This window comes from Cavia porcellus, unplaced genomic scaffold, assembly GCF_034190915.1.
Source record: "Cavia porcellus strain 051 isolate PalLab524CR breed Dunkin Hartley unplaced genomic scaffold, mCavPor4.1 scaffold_20, whole genome shotgun sequence".
In the NCBI taxonomy this organism is placed as follows: Eukaryota; Metazoa; Chordata; class Mammalia; order Rodentia; family Caviidae; genus Cavia; species Cavia porcellus.
This window is the reverse complement of record NW_026947503.1, coordinates 50,305,756-50,327,447: the sequence shown is the minus strand read 5'-3', so window position 1 is coordinate 50,327,447 and position 21,692 is coordinate 50,305,756. Positions and strand designations below refer to the sequence as shown.

General features: G+C 37.9%; 1 protein-coding gene across 2 annotated transcripts in view; it reads left to right on the top strand.

Moving 5' to 3' along the window:
- Dsg4 (desmoglein 4) overlaps positions 1 to 17,774 on the top strand; it is a 37,207-nt gene extending 19,433 nt beyond the window's left edge. For both annotated transcript variants that reach the window (XM_063231805.1, XM_063231806.1), the window contains exons 9-16: positions 4,504 to 4,775; positions 6,264 to 6,403; positions 8,578 to 8,796; positions 10,419 to 10,724; positions 12,402 to 12,541; positions 12,686 to 12,749; positions 13,636 to 13,853; positions 15,709 to 17,774. In XM_063231805.1, the coding sequence (XP_063087875.1) occupies positions 4,504 to 4,775; positions 6,264 to 6,403; positions 8,578 to 8,796; positions 10,419 to 10,724; positions 12,402 to 12,541; positions 12,686 to 12,749; positions 13,636 to 13,853; positions 15,709 to 16,476 (2,127 nt within the window). In that variant the 3' untranslated portion in view covers positions 16,477 to 17,774. The remainder of the gene's footprint in view (positions 1 to 4,503; positions 4,776 to 6,263; positions 6,404 to 8,577; positions 8,797 to 10,418; positions 10,725 to 12,401; positions 12,542 to 12,685; positions 12,750 to 13,635; positions 13,854 to 15,708) is intronic.
- Positions 17,775 to 21,692: the final 3,918 nt, after the last annotated feature.

Sequence of the window (21,692 nt, the reverse complement as noted above, 5' to 3'; positions counted from 1 at the left end):
AGAAATGAGTCAGTTTTATTCTTCTTTATAACAAAGCAGTACTTCATTGTATTAAAAAAATCGATGTTAGCTGGGCATGGTGGCACATGTCTGTAATCCCAGCACTCAAGAGACTGAGGCAGGAGGATCACCATGAGTTTAAGGCCAGTCTGGGATATTTGAGCAAGTTCAAGGCCAGTCTGCACTACATAGTGAGATCCTGAAAAGAAGAAGAAGAAGAAGAAGAAGAAGAAGAAGAAGAAGAAGAAGAAGAAGAAGAAGAAGAAGAAGAAGAAGAAGAAGAAGAAGAAGGAGAAAGAAAGAGAGAAGAGAAAAACACATCTTTATCCATTCATCAGTTGATGGGCATTTGGGCTATTTCCAGGAGTTAGCTACTACAAACTATAAACACAGGTATCACTGTGGTATGATGCTTTTAATTCTTTTGGAAAGATACACAGAAGGAAAATAGCTGGGTCATATGGGACCTCTACGCCTAGTTTGAGGAATCTTCCTGCTGAATTCCAGAATGGTCGCATCAGTCTGCAATACCACCAACAATGGAGAAGGGTTCCTTTTTCCCCACAACCACTCCAGCATGTCTTATTAGTTGATTTCTTGAAAATAATCATTCTTTCTAGAGTGAAATGTAATCTCAGTGTTGTTTTAATTTGCATCTCTTGAATGACCAGAATGCTGAACGTTTTTTCGTATATTTATCTGTCATTTTTTCTTCTTAATCTGAGAAGTATCTATTCATTTTAGGTGTCCATTTTTGGAATGGGCCTTTAAATTTGGGGATATGATTTTCTTGAGTTCTTTATGTATTTTAGACATGAGTCCCTCATCTGAGGAACAGCTGGCAAAAATTTTTCCCACCCTGTGGGTTGTCTCTTCGCCATTGGTGATTTCATTTGGTGTACAAAAGCTTTTTAATAAGATGAGATCCCAGTTGTTGATTCTTTGTGACAATTCCTGTATGGCCAGGGTTTGTTCATAAAGTCTTTTCCTACATTAAATGTCTTTAAGAGTTCTACCGATTACTATCTTCCAGCAGATTTAGTGTCTGTGTTGTAATATTTAGATCTTTGATCTATTTCAATTTTAGTTTAGTACATGAAAGATATGGATCTAGTTCTAATCTTCAGCATGTAGAAAGCCAGTTTTTCCAGCAAAAAGAGGCTATCTTCCTTCTAGTGAGGCTGTTTGGCTCCTTTGTCAAAGATAATATTGCTGAGTGTGTCTGCAGTTGTTTCTGCATCTTCTAATCTGTTCCATTGATCCATTTTTGCCAGTATCATGGTGTTTTTACCACAGTAGCTTTGTATGTGGGGGGAGGAGTGTTGTTTTTGTTTTTTATTTTTGGGGGTTTTGGTACCAGAAATCTAACTCAGGACCTTGCAGTGGAGCTATGTCCCCGGCCCTAGTGGCTTTGTAGTATAATTTTAAATCAGGGATTGTGATGTCCCTGTTTTGCCTTTGTTGCCCAGAATTGCTCTTGCTATTCTAGGTTTCTTTTGGTTCCAGATGAATTTTAGGAATGTTTTCTCTAATTCTGTAAAATATGCTATTAGTATTTTGATTGAGATGCATTATATCTGTATAGGAATTTTTGAAGTGTGCCTGTTTTCACTATATTGGTTCTTCCTACTCAAGAAGAAGGAACATCTTTCCATTTTCTGGTATCCTCTTTGACCTCCTTTTCCAGATTATTGTAGTTTTCTGTGTAAAGGTTTTTTACTTCCTTCAAAGAAGTATCTCTTTTTTGAGGGTGCTATTTTAAAAGATGCTATTCTTTAATTTATCTCTCAGTGAGTTTATAATTTGTGTACAAGAATGCTATTGAGTTTTGAGTGTTGACTTTGTAAGCATAATATCTAATAATACATAACTGTTTTTTGCTCTTGGTATGTTTCTCAAACTACTGAAATAGTAGTAAGAACTTTGTACATAATCAACTCAAACTAATATTTTTCAATCTCCAGCAGCCGACCCAGTATATACATGTGTATGTATGTGTGTGCACGCTTTGACTTCAACACTGAAAAGAAAAGCAAAACACTGCCCAAATGGAATTCTAAAAAATATAGGTTGTCTGTACTCTAATAATTTTAACTAAACATTATTAATCAATTACATTACTAGCCACTGGCTAAAGTGGCATATTTTCTGTTTTGCCTCACTTAATTGTCAACTCTGGAAAGAAAATACAGTGACATGCTTTCTACACAAAGTGAAACAAAACCAAAGAGGAAAGCTAACTTGTCTTCATTCATCTAGAGAGAAATTACAAAGACAAGATCCCACCAGGCCGCTCTGATCCCAAAGTCCTGTATAACTACCATGTCTGAGTCAATAAATAGGTCACAGGAAAAAGCTGGTGCCCTGAGATTTTCTGCTGGAGCCCGTGTACCTCTAAAACCTTCCCCACCTGTGTGTGCCCAAAGGCCTCGTCTAGTCTCCCTTCCTGGAAAGCAGGTCATGTGCATTCCACCAGATACACAGCCATTCCCTCAGTCCCCTGCCACGATAAAACTGCTACGTACAGGTTTTGGTTAGAGATTTCCAATTTCCGTCCTCTTCCATACATAGGTCTAAAATTTATCAGGCCCTCCTGAATATATCAGGATCCCCCTGTCACACTGGACAAAAAATAAAGTCAAGCAATCAAAAGCTAGGTATGAAAATCTAACAGCTGAGCTTTCAAGTTAAATTTTACTGTAGCAGGAACACTGCCAGAAGCCTAATCCGTTTCTGGAAGGGTTATCTCCCAGAGCCCTGCCCTGGATCACCACTCTAACATATGCCTCCATGTCCTCATTAAGTTGTTGTTCAGCTGTGTCTTAACTGCCAGAGAACAAGTTTTTCCAGCCCCTCCATTTGGTCCATGAAGAGACTGTGAGTAAAACACTGTTTATATTAACTTCTTGCAAATAGCAGACCTGTGGACACAGAAAATCCTGGATAAGAAGCTTTTACTGGCAAACAACTAATGTAACTTTCTGTCTTTCCCCTACTTTGTTTTTTGTTATCAATCTACTGGAAGTAGTATTATCCCTCTGCCAATTTACTGTCCCAAAAGTCTGTGAACTTCTGTAACTGTGTGTATACTTTTAGACACATAGTAATGAACTTGATCACATGATAAATAAGTGTGTTTGTGTTTATCCATAAGAAAATCCCCCAAGAGATTTCTCCTTTGAGATAGATTTTGCAAATATTTCATTTGTTTAAAGCTAACACGATATCCAAGAAAGTAAAAATTGAGGTTTTTTTGGGATGAAGATTCATGTAAATTTATATTCACCTCTGTGCTAAGTATCATGGGACCTGGTTCATGGTGTAGACCAGTGGACTAGATATCATGGGGTCATTTGTGAAAACATGTATTAAAAACAATCAGTATCCCAAACCTTCAGATTTTAGGTAAAATTCAAGTGAGGCATACCGAGTCATCCCAAACAAAAACCTAATGAATTGCTGTAAGTATTTCTAACTTTTTAAAACTTTTCTGAAAAATTTAACTCTAAAAATCTAACAAACTACTAATGATGTTATTAAATTTCCCTGAGGGCTCTGATATTTTGACCTCTGACATTGGCAGATGTGTTGCAAGAGATACGTCCAGACACAATTAGCCAGCACTCCCTTTGATACAATGATATTTTCACTTGTGACTTTTCATGTTGCGACATTACTCACTGTGAGTCAAAAGATTCCATTCATCTTTTCTCCAGGAAGCCCAGTTCAAAGGTGACTTGGCTTAGGGTGTGGTAGTGACTTGTGTGAATGACCACTGTAAAGGATTCTTGTCCTTCAGACCCAATGCAATTATAGTGTACGGCTGGCTATAATAATCATGATTTGTTTGCATCATTTAAAAAGATAATTACATGTTTAATAACATCTTGTATATTGGCTCTTTTATTCTGCTGCTAATACTTTTGAGAGATTCTCAGATTTGAATTCTGAAAAGGAATCAGGGTCCTATTTAGTTATTCACTGAATTGTTAACTTTTTTATCAATTCTAATTTTTTTTAAATTTTTCATAAATAGTTTGAAAGGAAACATCGTTCTGTTTAGAATTTCTTATATAAGAAATTTAAAACTTAACCAGGCGTGGTGGTTCATGCCTATAATCCCAGCACTCGGGAGGCTGAGGCAGGAGGACCATTGCGAGTTCGACACCAGCCTAGGCTACAAAGTGAGCTCAAGGCCAGCCTGAGCTGCATAGAGAGACCCTGTCTCAGAAAGACAAAAAAATAAAGTAAAATAAATTTAAAACTTCAAAATGTGATTACAATTTAAAGTTGTGGGCTTAAATGATCTATGTACCTGATTATGCCATGACAGTGACGGTAAATATCTAAAATATCTAATGAAGTGATAACTAAATTTTTTTTAATTCAAAATCTACCTTGCATAACTCCTGTACTTTATTCTAATATGTGGCTTGGTTACCACCTCTTGATTCTATCAAATAATCCTTTGCTGATTCAGTCTTTCACTTTCCATCATTTCAGATGTTGGATTATGAAAAAATGCCCAATGTTCTCCTTAGTATTGGAGTAAAAAACCAAGCTGAATTTCACCACTCAGTTGCTTCTCAATTCCGGATGCACCCAACTCCTGTGAGAATTCAGGTTATTAATGTCAGAGAAGGACCCATGTTTCATCCAAGTTCCAAGACTTTCAGTGTACGAGAGGGACTGACAGGACAGTCCTCATCGAGTCGTGTGCTCGGCACGTACACCGCCATAGATTTGGATACAGGAAGTCCTGCAACGAATGTCAGGTACTGGACATAATGTGTTCGTGTAAGCATGGCACAGTTCAGGCCAGTGTTAACACATGTTGTTTGTGCTAGCATAAGTCAGAATTTTATTTTGTTCTTCTTGATTTTTTCATAAGATTATCATAAAATATAAAAATTTTTTAGAATTTTGAGTGTTTTAGAGGGTATAAAAGCTCTGGCTAATTATATGAGTTGTAGTGTCCAGAGGACATTGTAAGATCAAAGAACTACCTAAGTTATTCTGAGAGTGTCTTGGGTCTTTGGGGGTGGATTTACTACCCTGGGATAGAGCTGATTAGGCCATGATGTATAAGATAGCACACCATAAAAATGAGTCACTGCTTGTTTCCTTAAAAACTTGTGGGTATTTATGACTTAGAGATTAATTTCAACGCTCTGCCTAATGTAAGAGGGGAAAACAATGGAAGAAACTAAAACATAAGTGTTTCAGAATTTTCATAAGATAAAGAGAGTCAGAACAGGAGAAACAGAAAGGCAGATATAAAGAATACTAGATATATAGACCTTACATGAATTAAGACTATTAGAACATTCTGGAAATAATTTACAGGAAGTAAGCCTTCTCTACATCCTTACTATCTCTGTCTCCTTTCCTCCTCCCAATATTTTTTTGAACAAAGAAAGTCTACTGATGTTAACTATTTAATCAGTTAACAAGTTGAGAGATTCTAGAAAAATCGTGAAATTGTTAGGCATGGGGAAAAAGAAGGGTCCAGGGATTTAGCTCAGAACCTGCCTGGCAAGCACAAGGTTCTGAGTTTGATTTTTGGTAAAGAAAAAAAAGAAAAGGAAATAAGTATCAAATAAATGAATTAAAGATTGGAAATTGTGCCTGATACAGAGAACCAAATCTTCTAGTTAAGTCAAGCACTTTAACCCATTATTGAAACTGGTCCCAAATAGAGAAACCAGCAGAGGAATCTCAAGCCTTTGAATAGGCCAGCAATTGAAACGTGCCCTAACTCTACAGCAGACTCACCAAATACACCACATACACAAATGTGTAAATAATCTTTGGTTTTGATAGTAAAATATATCTGATATTACTGTGATGCAATGGGTAGATCTGAAATAAACTCATACATTTTATTAGTAAATACTAAGAACTATAAGAGTATAAGTGATAACTTTCAAAACTGTTCTAAACATGTGCATTAATATATTTAATATGGAATTTTCACTGACAGTGTAGGAGAAAGAATTAACAGGAATTTTATTTATTTTTTCATGTTTTGTTAGTGTGTATCAATTATATAGACTAATTATATAGACTAATGGGATTTTATTTTGGCAGATTCATGAATGCATATAGAACCACCTCCCCCACTACCCCTTTAAGCCAAAAGAACTGACACTGTAGAGCACATAAACCCAACATCTAAAGTTGATCACATTGCAGCTCTTGTGTGGTTTCAAAGTAGTAATTTTCTTACAAGTGTAACTGTGAACTTATTTATTTAAAAACAGGTATATCATAGGGCACGATGCAGGCAACTGGTTAAAAGTTGATTCAAGGACTGGTGAGATACAATTTTCTAGGGAATTTGATAAGAAGTCAAAATACTTTACCAATGGGATATACAAAGCACAGATCCTGGCTATAGATGGTAAGAAAATATCCTTTCAATATGTTAATAAATTTTGTGCTATTACATTTTAAGCATTATACATAGTTTTACTCTAGTTTTCATATTTGGAGTAGCTAAGTTGTGTAACATTTAGTTGTGTAACTAAATTAGTTTAGTTGTGTAAACATTTCTTAAGGAAAATTCTAAGCACCTTAGATCAAGAACTAAATTTAGTTACACTTATAATTTATACCTAAACTATAATTTAAATTTCACTTACTTCCAAGAAAGAATTGTATCTGGCTTGCCCCAAAAGGCAGAAGAGTTGAAGGTAAACTTTAGTTTCTGTTTATAACCTCGTCTGTCGAGTAAAGCTAATCTCACCTTTAGAGTATGTTAGGAATGTTTGCCTGCGGGAGAGTGGTGAGGGTTACAGGATGTGCAGAGTTCACTGTGGAACCCCCTGGCAGTGAGACAGTGTCCACAGCAGTGGACTGATTTTAGTGTCACCAAAACTGAGCTGCAATGACAGACCTGTGTGAGTGTTGCTTGGTTAGACATATCATTCATAATAAGATCTTATGGATCAGGAAGATGTAAGGCTATTCCAAACACAAGATCCAAAATAAAAGTCAGAAGCTCACTTCTGACTGAATGAATTGGACTTGAGTCATTTCTTATATGGGAAAATCTATTGCACATTCTTCTTGGTGAACTTATTTATTTATCAATAGTTAATGATTCTCCAGCACAGTGCCTAGGAAACTAGCTGCTGTAGAACAAAACAGAGAAAGGGTAGCAACCAGAAAGAAAGGAAAAGAGAGATGTCCCCAATACATGTCCAAGATAAAATAAGTTACATTGAGTTTGTATCTGACCTTTACTGTAGCCATACAAAGACAAAGATAAATGAGCAGAGTCAGATTCAAAGAGAAATCATGATGAACCTAAGCCATTAGTCCATGGAGTCACATCTTTTTATCCTGAGGGTACTTTTCCTATCTTAGTCAGTTACATAAAAATATACTACCAATAAAAGACCTGTTTCTAAAATGGATTCTAGCCATGCTGATTACATATTACATTTGCATATTGGCAATATGTGAAAATCTTGAAAAACTGCTACAAAAAATGAATTAAAAGAGAGAAAGTGAACCAAAATATATCAGGAGAAAACTAAAAACATTGTTTGAAGGGCTCTGTTTGAAACAAATTGTGTCACTATCAAGGGGAAAGGCAGAGCAATACGGACACCAAACTATATTTGAAAGCAAACGCTGTACTTTGGTTGTTACATCATGAAGCCATTTAAGAATCAGAGAAAGATGAATGAAAAGCCTCTAGAATAGTCTGATGTCTCTCTAGTGAGAGATTCAGTGCATAGACACACTAGCCCAGCAAGTCCAGTCCTGAATAGTCATAAGAACAGGCTGTACAATGACATGTAGCAGATTTATGGGCAGATCTGTTGGTTTATTATTGTTTGATTAACTTGGTGGCAACTGCTACTGAGGCACACACACAAAAAGCTTTAAAAGAACATTATTAACTTTTCAGAAAATGATCTCGTAAAATGCCATAGAGATGCCAATGCTCTAGTTACGAATGAGAAAATGCCACTTCACTTCAAGATTTTAAATATATATATATATATATATATATATTCACTATCACAATCACAAAACATAATCCCAGAATCCTAATACTTAGCCTCTACTTTTTCTAATAAATTCTACTACCAAAAATTGGTCTCCAATAGGTTAGAGAAGGAAAATCTAATAGATTTATATTTGTTTTCAGAAATACTATTTTAGAAATAAGTAATATGGAATAAAATCAACAAAAACAGAAAGGAAAAAGTTCCCAAGTAATTACTTGATTCAGTTGTAGCTTTTCGGCAGACATAGGCCGGATAGCATCCTGAATGGAGGCTCATCCTGTCTGCTGCTCAGGAGTTAATTTACTGAGACCCGGTGAACAGAATGCCCAAGAGTTTTGACTTAAGGAAAAACACGTTTCAAAAAGGCTCAGGAGAAGCCAGTGTGCCTGGAATGAAGCACACAAAGGCCACAGCTGGCCGAGGGAGGCAGAGTCCTGCATGCCCACGAGTCAGTCACTCTGGTGCTGCACACTGTGCACTGTCATGGACTGTAGAGGGAGGACTTTCTCCCGGCACCTTTCCCCTCTATGTAGCTGTGCTGCTTTACTTTCAGACGGCTCTGAGAAGACCGCTACAGGAACCATATGTATTGAGGTTGTTGATGCCAAGGATTACTGTCCAGTCATTTACTCAGAAAGAAATATCGTCTGCACTAACTCTCCATCAGTCCTCATCTATGTCAGCGACTCTTCCTACGGGTCTCCCTTCACCTTCTGTGTGCTTGACCAGTCACCAGAAACAACTCCCGTGTGGGATATCAGATCCATAAATGGTGAGTGGAATGTTCCTGCCCCCCATGCTTTATATCCAAAAGCAAAACCATGTCCAACTGATCAGCCAAGTCACTGGATAACACTTCCTGCCTCATTTCCCGTAAGTTCTGCCATGTTCACATTAACCGGGACAAGAAAGGACTTCCTGAAGAGATTAGGATATTGGGGGGATTTTTTAGACTGAAACAGAATCAAAATATTCATTCCTACTGCAGTCATGAATCATTTATGTCAGTTTAGTTGTTATGTTAGTATATATAGGCAGTAAATCAATACCTGATCATTTGAAACAGACAAAACTCTAACTTATCACATCACAGTTCTCTATTCTGAATAGTTTCGGGCAAGTCACACACAGATCTGTGAAACTCAGGTATCCCGTGGAAACATTTACACACATTCTACTTATTTGGGGGCATACAAGATCAATGACATTGCTTCTATAGAGCTACTGAATCAGACTTATTTGTAAGGGTAAAATTTTAAATCTGAATTGTCCAATATTAGAATGATTGTTCAAACTGTGATATGCATCATTAGGACAGGCTACCACACAACCATTAAAATGACAAGTGTGCAAAATATTTAAATACAAATGCATAAACCAAAAATGAAAAGGGAAAAGCAGGTTTCAAAACAGTATGTGTGTGTGTGCTGACAGCTATGCAAAAATCAATGCCTGACAATGATTTTTTTAAAAAATGAAAGTAAATTTCCAGCAACCCAACATTTAATCTACCTTGAATTCTTTCTCCTAAAATATTAAATGCATAGAAGAAAAGGAGGCCATGAGGAGACCTGAGATAGTGTCTCATCCCACATTCACTGTGTCAATAGGACTTTTTGTGGGGTACTGAGGTGGGGGTCAGACTGCAGAGCCTCAGAAGAAAGGAAATATTTCCCACCTCTCTGAGGCCACCAGGCTTCATTTACAGAATTCAAAGAATGTAAGGCCCTAAATGATATCAGGGAAAATGCCATTAATAAAGAGTTGATCTAAGGAGGAAATTAGGTGACTTGCTTTTTAAAAACTGACTAGTTTTTTTTAATAAAACCAGTTTTATATTTTAAAAACCTGATCACATTAAAGCAATTCCACTAAAATCTACTTTTGTTGATAAACCTAAGTATTTTCTTTTAGTTCAATAGTATTCATTGTTAGACAAAAATTTATTCAGTGCATATGATACATTGAGTACTGTTGGTCTGGAAATAAACAAAAGTCCCTCCTGGATGTAGAAGTAACAGCCTAGCAGGCAGCAGTATTCAACAGTAAATTCTATTTTGGGGGGCTTTTGTTGTTGATGTTGTTGGGTTTTTTTTGTTTGTTTGTTTATCTGTCTGTTTTGGGGTTTTTTTGAGACAAGTTCTCACTACGTAGTTCAGATTGGCCTCGAACTCACTATGTAGCCCAGACTGGCCTCAAACTCATGGTGACCCTCCTGCCTCAGCCTCCCAAGTACTAGGGTTATAGGCATATACCACCACACCTGGCTTGAACAATAAATGCTAAATGAAAATTAAGAGACATGGTGCTCTATGGTCAAGGGCATAAAAGCCCCAGGGTCTCAGTCTTGTCTATTAAGCAGTGTTACCATCTATTTCCTCTCTTCCCTTTCAGGCACTGCTGCCATCCTGATGACCGAGCAGACTTTGTCAGAGCAGCTTTACCAAGTCCCCATCCTCGTGAAGGACAGCTATAACAGACAATGCGAACTGCCACAGATTGTGCAGTTAAATGCCTGCGACTGTGACAGCAACCACATGTGCTGGCAGTGGAGTACCACGGGCGTCTATAACGGGGGCGTCAGCTCGGTTACTGATGACATGAATGGGTTTGTCACTGATCCCGGAGTTACGGATTCAAATTCTGGGCTCGGATCGACGGGGATCGGCATGATCGTTATGGGCCTCTTACTACTGCTTTGTAAGTACTGAATTAAGTCATCCTTTTTCAGCCAGCTTTCAAAGTAGGGCTTTCTAGGATCTCTAGGATGCTTAGATCAGGTTGATGTGGCTCTTTATTTTAGTGTATATAGCAATTTTTGGGTGCCTTTGGAAGTAAATAGGACCTTTTGGAAAAGTACTTATTCAATAATAATACCTAACATCGAATATTACTGTGGGTTGAGAAACGTGAGAATCACTAAGTGTAATGTAGAAAAACAGAAAATTAATCCTGCAATGGGAGTGTCATCAGGGAGTGGATTTTGAGCTGAGTGTGAGAGCTGAGACTTTTCTTAGAAGAATGATGTACATGGCAAAATTTGAAAGACCATCAGGAAAAAAGAAACTCCGAAGCAAACAGGAAAGGTGCTAAGGAGGTAGAGAGCATACCAGTAGCAGAATGCATACCCCAGCACCAAAACCAAAACCAAACCAAGCAAGCGAGCTGGACAGAAAGGCTCCGCACTCAGGAAGCAGAGAGACTAAGTTAGGATGGGACCAGCATTCAGGTGCATAATATTCATGACACAGTAGACATTGTGGGCCACAGGCAAGGACAAAGCAGTGAGGACCTGGAACTCAGGTGGCCTGCTTGCTGTATGTCATAGGATAAGGGTGAGTTTAGCAAAAGAAATTTACTCATCAACTCTGTCTGAATTAAGAGCATAGTTACAGGAATGCCAAGATCCCCAAGGAAAACTTTCAGAGAGATTTTCCTCTCCATGTGTCTTTTGAAAAACATATAGGCCCTCAGAAGAAAGATATTTCATGTGTTTTAAGGTGCCCCTACAATAGTTAGATTTCATGGGAATCAAATACAGTCTTCTAAAATGTGAAAAGTTTAAACTCATCAAACTGTGTGCTTAACCTGTGTTTACAGATGGCACAAATTAAAATGCTACAATCTCAAAGTACTAAAAAACTGACATCAGGCAGGTTTTCTTTCTTAAAACAATCACGAGTTTGCAAGAATGTACAAAAAAAGTGAATGATTCTCAGAATTATATTAGAGACATTTTCCCAGAATATGATTCTAGAGCAACCGAGTGGAGGTGGCAACTAACCTTTCCATCAGTGGTTCTCAGAGTCACCTTGAGGTCTTTAAAAGTATCCATGCCTGAGTAGTAACTTGAAGAGCATCACAAGCCAGGGCAGGCTTAAGCCTTCTGGGACCAAGAGTTAAAAATCCAGGATTAGCTCTGTTTTCAGCAAGCTAATACTAAGAGTGTCATCATCCTTCCCGACTCAGGCAACAAAAGCAAGAGCACTGTGAGACTCATTACAAATACTAGGGAAACCGTCCCGTGAACAGTGTCACTTGTCTGTCCTACGGGAGGAGAGCAGTGTGATATGGACAGTGAGAGAACTAAGTCCAAACCTTAGTTTGAACCCAAAGGGATTCAAATTATGACTTTCAACGGCAGCTTGAAGCAAACTTAATGCATACGGTAGTTATATTTGCCGTGTTCTAAAAGGATTCCATTTGTTAAGTGGTGCCTTTGTTAGAGCTGTGCCACCATGGTGCATGACCTGTCCTCATTGTGACAGAACCAGAGGAGGTAGAGCGGCTGCATGGAGGTCACGGGCAATGAGGCATTCGTTGACTTTCTAACTTGAGGGACGGATGCTGACTCTTCTTCACCACTCTCTTGGGCAGTGTCGCCACTCTTGCTGCTCTTGTGTTGCTGCAAACGACGACAGCCAGAAGGCCTGGGGACCAGGTTTGCTCCAGTACCCGAGGGAGGCGAAGGGGTGATGCAGCCCTGGAGAATAGAAGGGGCCCGTCCGGAGGACAGGGTGAGCAATCTTTCACTTCCAGGAAAGCAGAAGTTTTCCATGGAAACAGAGTGTCTCTTGCCAATGACACAACACACTAAACTGAACAGCGTAAAAGTGTTGAATGTGAAACATTTACCATGAAAAAATCTGTTTTCTTTTCAGGATGTGTCGCACATATGCGGACCCACGACAGCCTCTAATACCCAGGATCGTATTGATTCATCTGGTCAGTAAACACCAAATCTGTGTTTTTAAAGTATGCAAAATCATTTAATCAGACCAATCTCTTGTACAAGTACCTTATTTAGAAAAAGAATACCTGTCAAACTTAGTAAAGGATAATATAGTAAGAGACAAAGTGGCATATGTGACACAGGCACTTTATTTTTTAATCTTAAAGTTCAATCTATGAAGTACAATTCAGCGTTTACAGAGAAGCCTCTGAAACCAAACTGCATGGGTTAACTCCCCCTCTGCTACTTTCATAGGAAGTCTCTGGGTGAGGCCTAGACTCTCTGAGCCTATTTCTTCTCTTTGAAATCAGGTTTAGTGCCTACTTCAAAGCATTGCTGTGAGGAAAAAACAAATATACACAGCTGTACCTATCGTATTGCCATCTATAAGTATTAGTATACATCATGCATTATTCATGTGTATGCACACGCACACACTGCATGCATGTATACTATGCTATAAAACATGCATTAAAATAGTGCCTGGTGGGGCTGGGGATTTAGCTCAGCGGCATAAGCGCCTGCCTTGCAAGCAGGCAGTCCTGAGTTTGATCCCCGGTACCGATAAAAAGACAAAAAAAAAAAAAAAAAAATAGTGCCTGGCACAGACCAAGTGCTGTCCATGCAAAACCACAGCATGGAGGATTAAGGCTTTCACAGGGAGACGCTGGTAGTCACTGGTGGTGGATTGGGCCGCTCGCCAGCAGGAGTCCATGCCTGAGGGGAGAGCCTGCGCCCCCTTGCCAGCTCCTGGTGCATCTATTACTTCAATTCTGTCTTCAAGCCTGGAGATTCTGGGGTAATTCATGTATCATTTTGCCAGGCTTTTCAGAGCCTACTGTGCATGTGCAAGATTACAGGGCTCTCCTCTCTTTGCAGAAATCTATACCAACACCTATGCGGGTGGAGGGACTGTTGAAGGAGGTGTGTCTGGAGTGGAGCTCAACACTGCCACTGCCATGGTGACAGCAGAGGGCCTGGCAACCGGGGGAGCGGCAGCGGGGGCCTCAAGGAAGAGGAGCTCCACCATGGGCACCCTGAGGGAGTTTGCGGACCCCGGACTGAACGTGGCCTTCCTGGACAGCTACTTCTCTGAGGTGACGCATGCACCTGCACACCCAAGCCAGACCTGGGGCTGACAGTGACAGTATTAATGGTGGCAATAGCTTTTCAAGATATACACTCCATTCATTCTTTACCCTGTCCCAATATACATAAAAAAAAAAATGCTTCACTTCTTAAAATGCAAATTGCAAGCAGCAGCAGTCTAGCAGATTCTGTTGTCATACTACATTTTAATGCTACAGAAAAGCAGGCTGGCAGCCCTCGTGATTCTGTTGCCTCTCTCCATTCTTCTCTCTTCGGTTCCCTTCTGGTTTCTCAGTGTCTCTCATAGCAGCAGCAAAGCCAAAGAATGCTGACCAAGACAGACAATGTGTGCTCGATCCTCTCTTTGTAAAATCCTCCCCATTCCACATGAAGACGTTGCCATTGTAAACTACACCTTAACATTAGTAGTTGAAAGTTCTATTGCAGAACATAATGAATACTATCAATTATTTAAATGACTAATTGATACCAACTCATCAGTCTGTTCAACAAATGGGCACAATACATAAAAATCATTTTTGAAATCCCCTATAGAAATCACACCTGTACCAAAAGAACTCTAGCCTTAACTTCAAAATTACCCTTGACATTTGTTCCTTCAATTATAAGCAGCGCATTGTGAGACAAAATAAAAATGCATTCTTCTTTCTCTATGGGAACTGAGAGCTTTTTCAAACGGTTTTAGCGCTGCACTTGAAATCAGTTCTGGAATTCAGGGTGATTTGGGGAGACTGGACAGCTCTGAGTCCTGGGTTAAATCCCTACACAATTGTGCCCCGGCTTCTTCCCCACCTTATGCAGCAGCACCTGCTTGCCAGTGATTCACAATTATCCTCTTATTGTTGTCACCTGAAGTACTAAACAACAGAGGATTCGGTCAGCGCCAAATTCGTAAATAACTCCCTTCAAAATATAAAATCACTGATTTCTCAAGGTAGAATTTAGAACCTGGTGCAGACCAGAGGAAAGCAGCATGATAGAGTATAAAGGGGACAACTGGATGTGAGGTTTTCATCTGCAATGGTTTGGGATCTAGGCATACAATTCAGCTCTCTCCAGGCCATTCTTTATCTCATCATGTTCATTATCTCATCATGATACAAGACTGGATCAGGGACTTTAGGGTCCTCTGCTCGGTAAGTGTCCATAGAACCTTTCAAGGACCATGGAAGGTGAGGGAAAGAGAAAGTCTGTGCCCTGCTGCAAGTCTGTGTCCACCTTCAAGCCCAGAGGTTCCACTCACCCCCGTTCTACTCTCCAGATTTGGCTCCCACCTGAGATTTTAGTTAAAGGGGCTTCTTTAAAAATAATTTTAAAGTCGTGGTAGGTAATCCTGGTGTTTTCCTTCTTGGCATCATCCCAACTGACTTGACTCAAGTTGCATCAAACTTCATAAACACTCTGGCATAAGCCTCTGAGTTTAGAGAAATTTACATCTGTGAACATGTTTTTTTCCCAAAATGATCAAACATCCCTCCTGAAGTCAATATTTTGAACATAACTAATTACATTTTATTATTTCTAGGTCACACAGAAACAGAGGACTTTCAGACCAAAAGATAAACATTATCTCTGATTCAAAATCTTTATAAAATATAGACAAGGTCATTTATTCATTTTCAAATAAGAGAAATTCACATTAGTTTTCATTTTCTTTCCTCCATGAATGCACATTAATCTCCAAAAAATTCCAGTTATTTCATAATACATCAAAGTACTATTTTTTTCTGTGTAGCCCATAAAATCTTTTTAGAGCCAAGGTCTCTGAAGCATTGCTGTCATTTATCTTTGTTTTGATGGAAAGTGAATTTTTGTAATGTCCTATTTTTCTCCTAATTTTAGAAGGCATATGCATATGCAGATGAAGATGAAGGCCGACCAGCCAATGACTGCTTACTCGTTTACGACCACGAAGGAGTAGGGTCTCCTGTGGGCTCCATTGGTTGCTGCAGTTGGATCGTGGATGACTTAGATGAAAGTCACATGGAACCCTTAGATCCAAAATTTAGGACCCTTGCAGAAATCTGCTTAGACACAGAAATCGAGCCGTTTCCTTCGCATCAGTCCTGTATTCCTATCAGTACTGACCTCCCTTTGCTGGGCCCTAACTACTTTGTGAACGAATCTTCAGGAACGACTCTCTCAGAGGCTGAATTCCAAGCAGAAATGGCAAAGACGGAACCAGTTGTTCATGGGGACATCATAGTGACAGAGACCTACACTACTGCTGAGCCATGTGTCCAACCCACTACCATTGTTTTTGACCCACAGCTGCCACCCAATGTGGTAGTAACTGAAACAGTCATGGCACCTGTCTACGATGTTCAAGGGAATATTTGTGTTCCTGCTGAGATAGCCAACACACACAACGTATACTATGCTGAGAGAGTATTGGCTAGCCCAGGGATGCCTGACATGAACAGTGTCGGCATGGCTGATGCTTGTATGGGACCTGTGATGAGTGGTGGTATTTTGGTAGGGCCAGAAATTCAAGTGACACGAATGGTGAGTCCAGACATTCACATAAGCCAGACCATTGGTTCTACATCGCCAATGACACCTCGTCACAGAGTAACACGATATAGTAACATACATTACTCCCCACAGTAAGTGCTCTATGGTCAGTATTCTAGATGGAGACCTTATACCCTAATAGTCACCACCACCATGTCCATCAAAGACATATAATGTACTACATTAACATTTTAACAGTTAAAAACCATTCAAACATTCTGTTTTATGTGACTCTTTGATTCATTGGAGGGGTAAATGGGGCTAAGCACTTTAGCTAAACCTTTTATTTTAAATAATATGCAAAAATAACTGAAGAAAATTTTCTATCCTTTGATACTGTCAAATAACCATGGTTCATTTTGCAAGTTCATGGTTCCTAAGTCCTCTGTAGGAACAGTCTTGTAAAGTAAGATGCCCATATTCTTGAGAGTTGCAAGGGGTCGTACCAGCATCCACTGGCCCTGTTTTTCTTTAAAGAAATATTTCTACTAAAATGTCTTGATTTAGGAAGTGAATGTGATGTACATTTCTGAAAGGAACTTGAGAAGAAATATGAAGCATGTATCTAAAATCATTTATTTTTTCCACATCATTTCTCAAGATAGGCAATATTAAGCAATAGATCATGCTTGGTATAAAAAAACAGTTTGCCAATTGGAATTGACTCATGACAAGAAAATACACATGGATTTTTTTGCACCTTCTTGATTAATATAAGTAGCTGTAAATTAAATTAGAATTGTGAAAACTTAAGACAAGTCTACAATAAACCAGATCTGAGAAAAAATATTAGCATTTTCCCTACATTTTCTGATTATATAAAAAAAGAAACAGAGTTTAATGTTTTATTGACCTGGGTCATAGAGCTGACACTTGGCAACAAGATAAAAGCACATCTATAATTATTTATATATTCAACAGTTATTTACTTAGAATGCTACTGAATGTTGGTCTTGGTTCTGTGAATTAGAGGTAAAGAAGAGGGACATGATTAGTGTTTTGTAGAGCTTTTCATTCATTTCTAGTCTTAAAACTGAGATGTAGCCTTGAAATTCTTACAAAACTATGTAAGCTCATTCCCAAGTTGCATTTCTCTTTCTAATAAAACTATTTTTATGTCCAGTGAATGAAATGGAAACACATGCACAGGTCGCTTATTTTTAGAAGGCAGGAAGCTGGCTCAAGAAAAAGAAATTTGGGAAATGCATTTACTGGATTCTGTAAAATGTGTAAACTACATAATATTAACGAAAATGTGACTAGAAAGACAATGTAAACGAGATAGATTTATTTTGAGGGCTCCTTCCTTTTGGAAAGAAATAATTATAGTACTTCTTGGGTTTTTTGTTCCTTTATGAATAAAACCATGATGGAATTTGAGCCATCTCACATAATCTCTTGCTTGACTGTCTCATTTTATTGACAAAAAATCTGGAAATAAAGGGGTTAAATGACCACAATCACTTAGCTGTGCTTTGGACTTATTACTCAGGTACCCTGGCCAGTGTTTCAATATTGTAACTTCATCAGAATGGAAAAAATTTAATTTTGTCTATTGCATAGTCTTCACTATCCCTAATTAGAGTAGAATATATCACTTTTAAAAATGACAAATTATAAGCATAGAATGGCACAAACATTTTAAACCTAGAATTATTTACATATTTTGTTATAATTTCCAAATTGCACTCACTGCCAAGTCCTATCATCATTCTTTACTTTAGTTACATCAAAGACTCTGCTACATTCCACTCATCTATAGTTTGATCAAATCCATGAAGTAACCAAGCACTACTGGCTCCATGACCATTTAACAATCAATCAACACCTGGCCGCATAACATTTTGTATGTACTCAGTTCTGTAGCATATTCTGATATGGACATTTCTCTCTTTAAGTTTGTGTGCTAGGACCAGGATATTGTTCAGTGACACAAGCATCTGCCTGGCAAGCATGAGGTTGTGAGTTTGGTCACAGTTCCAAAAGAAAAAAAGAAAAGAAATATGCATTCTATTAGACCAATAATTCTAAAATGTATTAAATAATTAGTGAATAATTAAGTATAAAGTGCTACTGATATTACATTTGAATGCACTGACACTTAAGAAGCAAAGAATAAAAGAGAACTAAGCATTAACCAATAGATTAAAATCTTTTTAAAGAGAGAAAATTACTAACAAGAAGGATTTTAAAAATGGTTCTTTGAACTTTTTTTCTTCTATCTCTTTATCAATACACAAAACAGTACACCCACTTCTCATGGGTTCCTTTCTCCACACTGTCTGGAGCATAAGATCAGATCCATTTTATTTTCTCAATTCAGGGTGAGGAGGAACTCTCCCATTGAGCCAGGGTGGTCAAGATTGTTTGCATGTAACTCGGACTTCACAGATCAGCTTCTCTGAAGATATCATCTCAGGCCAAATAAGCATAAGACAAGTTCCTCATTCACTGCATACAACAAAGCTTAGTGATTTATCTAGGGACTAATCGTGATAGATCGTTTTTGTTGAAGTTTGAAAATGATCTGGGAAATGATATTTAATGAATAAATATTATAGCATATAGCTTGACTTATAGTGCCTGACCTGCATAATTACTTGAGGAGATAACATTATTAAATGAATAAATGACTCTTTTGGAAAAGTCCTAGGTGAAGGGAAAAGAAAATATTTATAAGAGTATTTATGAACTTATTCAAAAGAAGTCATTTCAGAAAAACTTTCTCTTTTGGATTAAATATTTCAGATTGTAATATATTACTAAATGTGATATTTTATACATTTCTTCAATTAATTAAGTAGGTGATAAGGGCTAGGGATTTAGCTCAGTGGCTCAAGCGCTTGTCTGAAACGCTCAAGGTGATGAGTTTGATCTCCAGTGCCAATAAATAAATAATAATTTAAAAAGTAGGTGACGAGAGAAATATTCCATTTTATATTTGGTGTGAGTACTGCTTTGCACAAATCCAGATATACATTCAGAAAATTACTCTCATTTTTACTAGATGATTATTGTCTTTATCACTGTAAGTACCATGACATAGATTAATTTGCAAATTGAAATTCAGAATAACTAATTTGTTTAGTAATGATAAAGTATCTCCATAGCATCATTGCTTTACTTGTGAATGTTCATTACAAAATAACAAATCAATTGAATAAGCATCAGAAATTGTTCTAGACATTGTAATTATAGAGCTAAATTATAAATTCAACAAAATTAACTATGATTTCTGTGCCAGCCAAACCAATTTCTGTGGAAATAATGAAAGACTAATTAATTTCAATTAAGGAAATGAGGTAGCTCTATTTGATGGTAAAATCTGGGTTAGGCAACTAGAGTTTTGTCTGACAAGGAATACAAAAATATAAAAGCCAAAACACAAGCTCTATCCCAAGTCTATTAAGTAGTCAAATTAATTTTAGAAATAATAAATTATTTCATAGTCATTTTTAAATTATCAGCATTGTACTAATTACTCAATTCTCAAAACACCAGTAAAGCATGGTTTATACTCATATCACAAATAAAGATGCTACAGCTAAGAGAAATTGTAACCTTCACATTACAGCATCAGTGAATAGAAGAGTTAAAAACAAACCAAGGACTTCCCAACTCCAAAGACTTCATTCTCACCCAATTCTATTGATTCAGTTCTGGAAGACACGTGAGAATAGGTGAAAGAGGTGAAAGATCTTGGATCTTACTAGGAAGCTGGATTTCACTTGGTTGGAAAATGGCAATGGAACCAGTGAAATGTTTGTACCATTAATGTCCAGGTCCTGTGTTATGAGATGGTTTTCTAGCATCCTCACGCGCTGCTGAACACCAAAACACACACACACCCTCATCACGTACCACCGAGGCAGAGAATCCTGTATTTGTTTCTGTAATTGCCAGGATCTGACTCACCAGCATTCTAAGCCTAGGAGGTCTTTAGATCCCCACTAAGCTGGATAGGTTAGTGCTGGTTTTCCTAAAACCAATGAAGCATTGTGTAAATTAGCCAAACTACTTGCTCATTGAATGCCCTTGACCTTTTCTATGACTTCAAGTGAGGTCCATATTATGACTTATTTGTAGTTTGTAAACCAAGGCGTGGCTTCTTATACTTCTGTCACTCTGCACCACCCTTGTTCTTAATCTGGAAACCATTCCCTTTATCTGTTTAGCTTTCTCTTACTCACCTCTCAACGCTCACTTCAAGTCTTGCCCTTTCTCAGGAGTGTGGTTTGACATTTCTTCCTGCCCCAACCTGCTCGCTTGGTTAACTCTCTTTCCTTGTTCCCTTCAGTCATGGACAGCTGCTTTTCCTCTCTTTGCTGGTCCATCAGCAACCTGAGAACAAAGGCAGCGCTTGGCTCCTTTTTTTTATCTCCAGTGTTAGTAGAACATCTAGTATATGTCTGCACCTGTTCAATTCAGGACAATACAGCCTAGTTCTCTCAAGCCGCTAAAAGCAAGAGTCCTCAGCTCAGCGGGTTTGCATCTAGAGAGCAGCCTTTGGGATCATCTTCCAAACCCTGTGTAAATGTCACACTTAGGGAATGATGGGAGATGATGCATGTGCATACATTATTCACAGTGACAGTTACTTCATGAGAGAAATGAAAAAGTACTTTTAAAAAGTTATGTGCAGAACTCCTCACACTTTCTGAGGGAAATTATGGTATAGATGAATAAAAGAAACTGCAAAGTTATAGAGTGAATCTAGGAAATGTAGCCCTTTGAAGATCTTAAAACTAAATGAAGAGGAGGCAAAACTGATAATTAGGATCAAGCACAGATATCAAAAAAAAGCCGGTTTGTAGAGCAACGATAGCAGATTTGCTTCTCTTAGAGTTGGCAGAAAAGGAAGTCTAATAATGTCAAATTGACGCCAGTTTGATTACTGAATTTTTGCTATCATACTCTTCTTGGTTTTTTTTTTCATATTGTGAATATCATTCTGTCGGGACATAGACATACCTCATTTTTTTTCAAAAATTTACATAGTATTCATAAATTTGTACCACACATTTTTACCATCACCTAATTACAAAAAATGATCGATTCCATCTTTTGATATTATAAATATGCTATGTGAATATTTGCATATCTATTACATACACAGAAAGCTGAAACATTTCTATTAGGCTCTTAAGAGGGAGTGCCATATCAAAGGATATAGAAAAATAATTTTTGTAGAGTGTTCCCAAATTTCCCTCCCAACAAGAATATTCATTTAATTTCCATTCACTGTTCTTAAGACTTGCTTTAATTATCAATTTATGGTTAATACTCTAGTAGGAATTATGATTACTTCATAT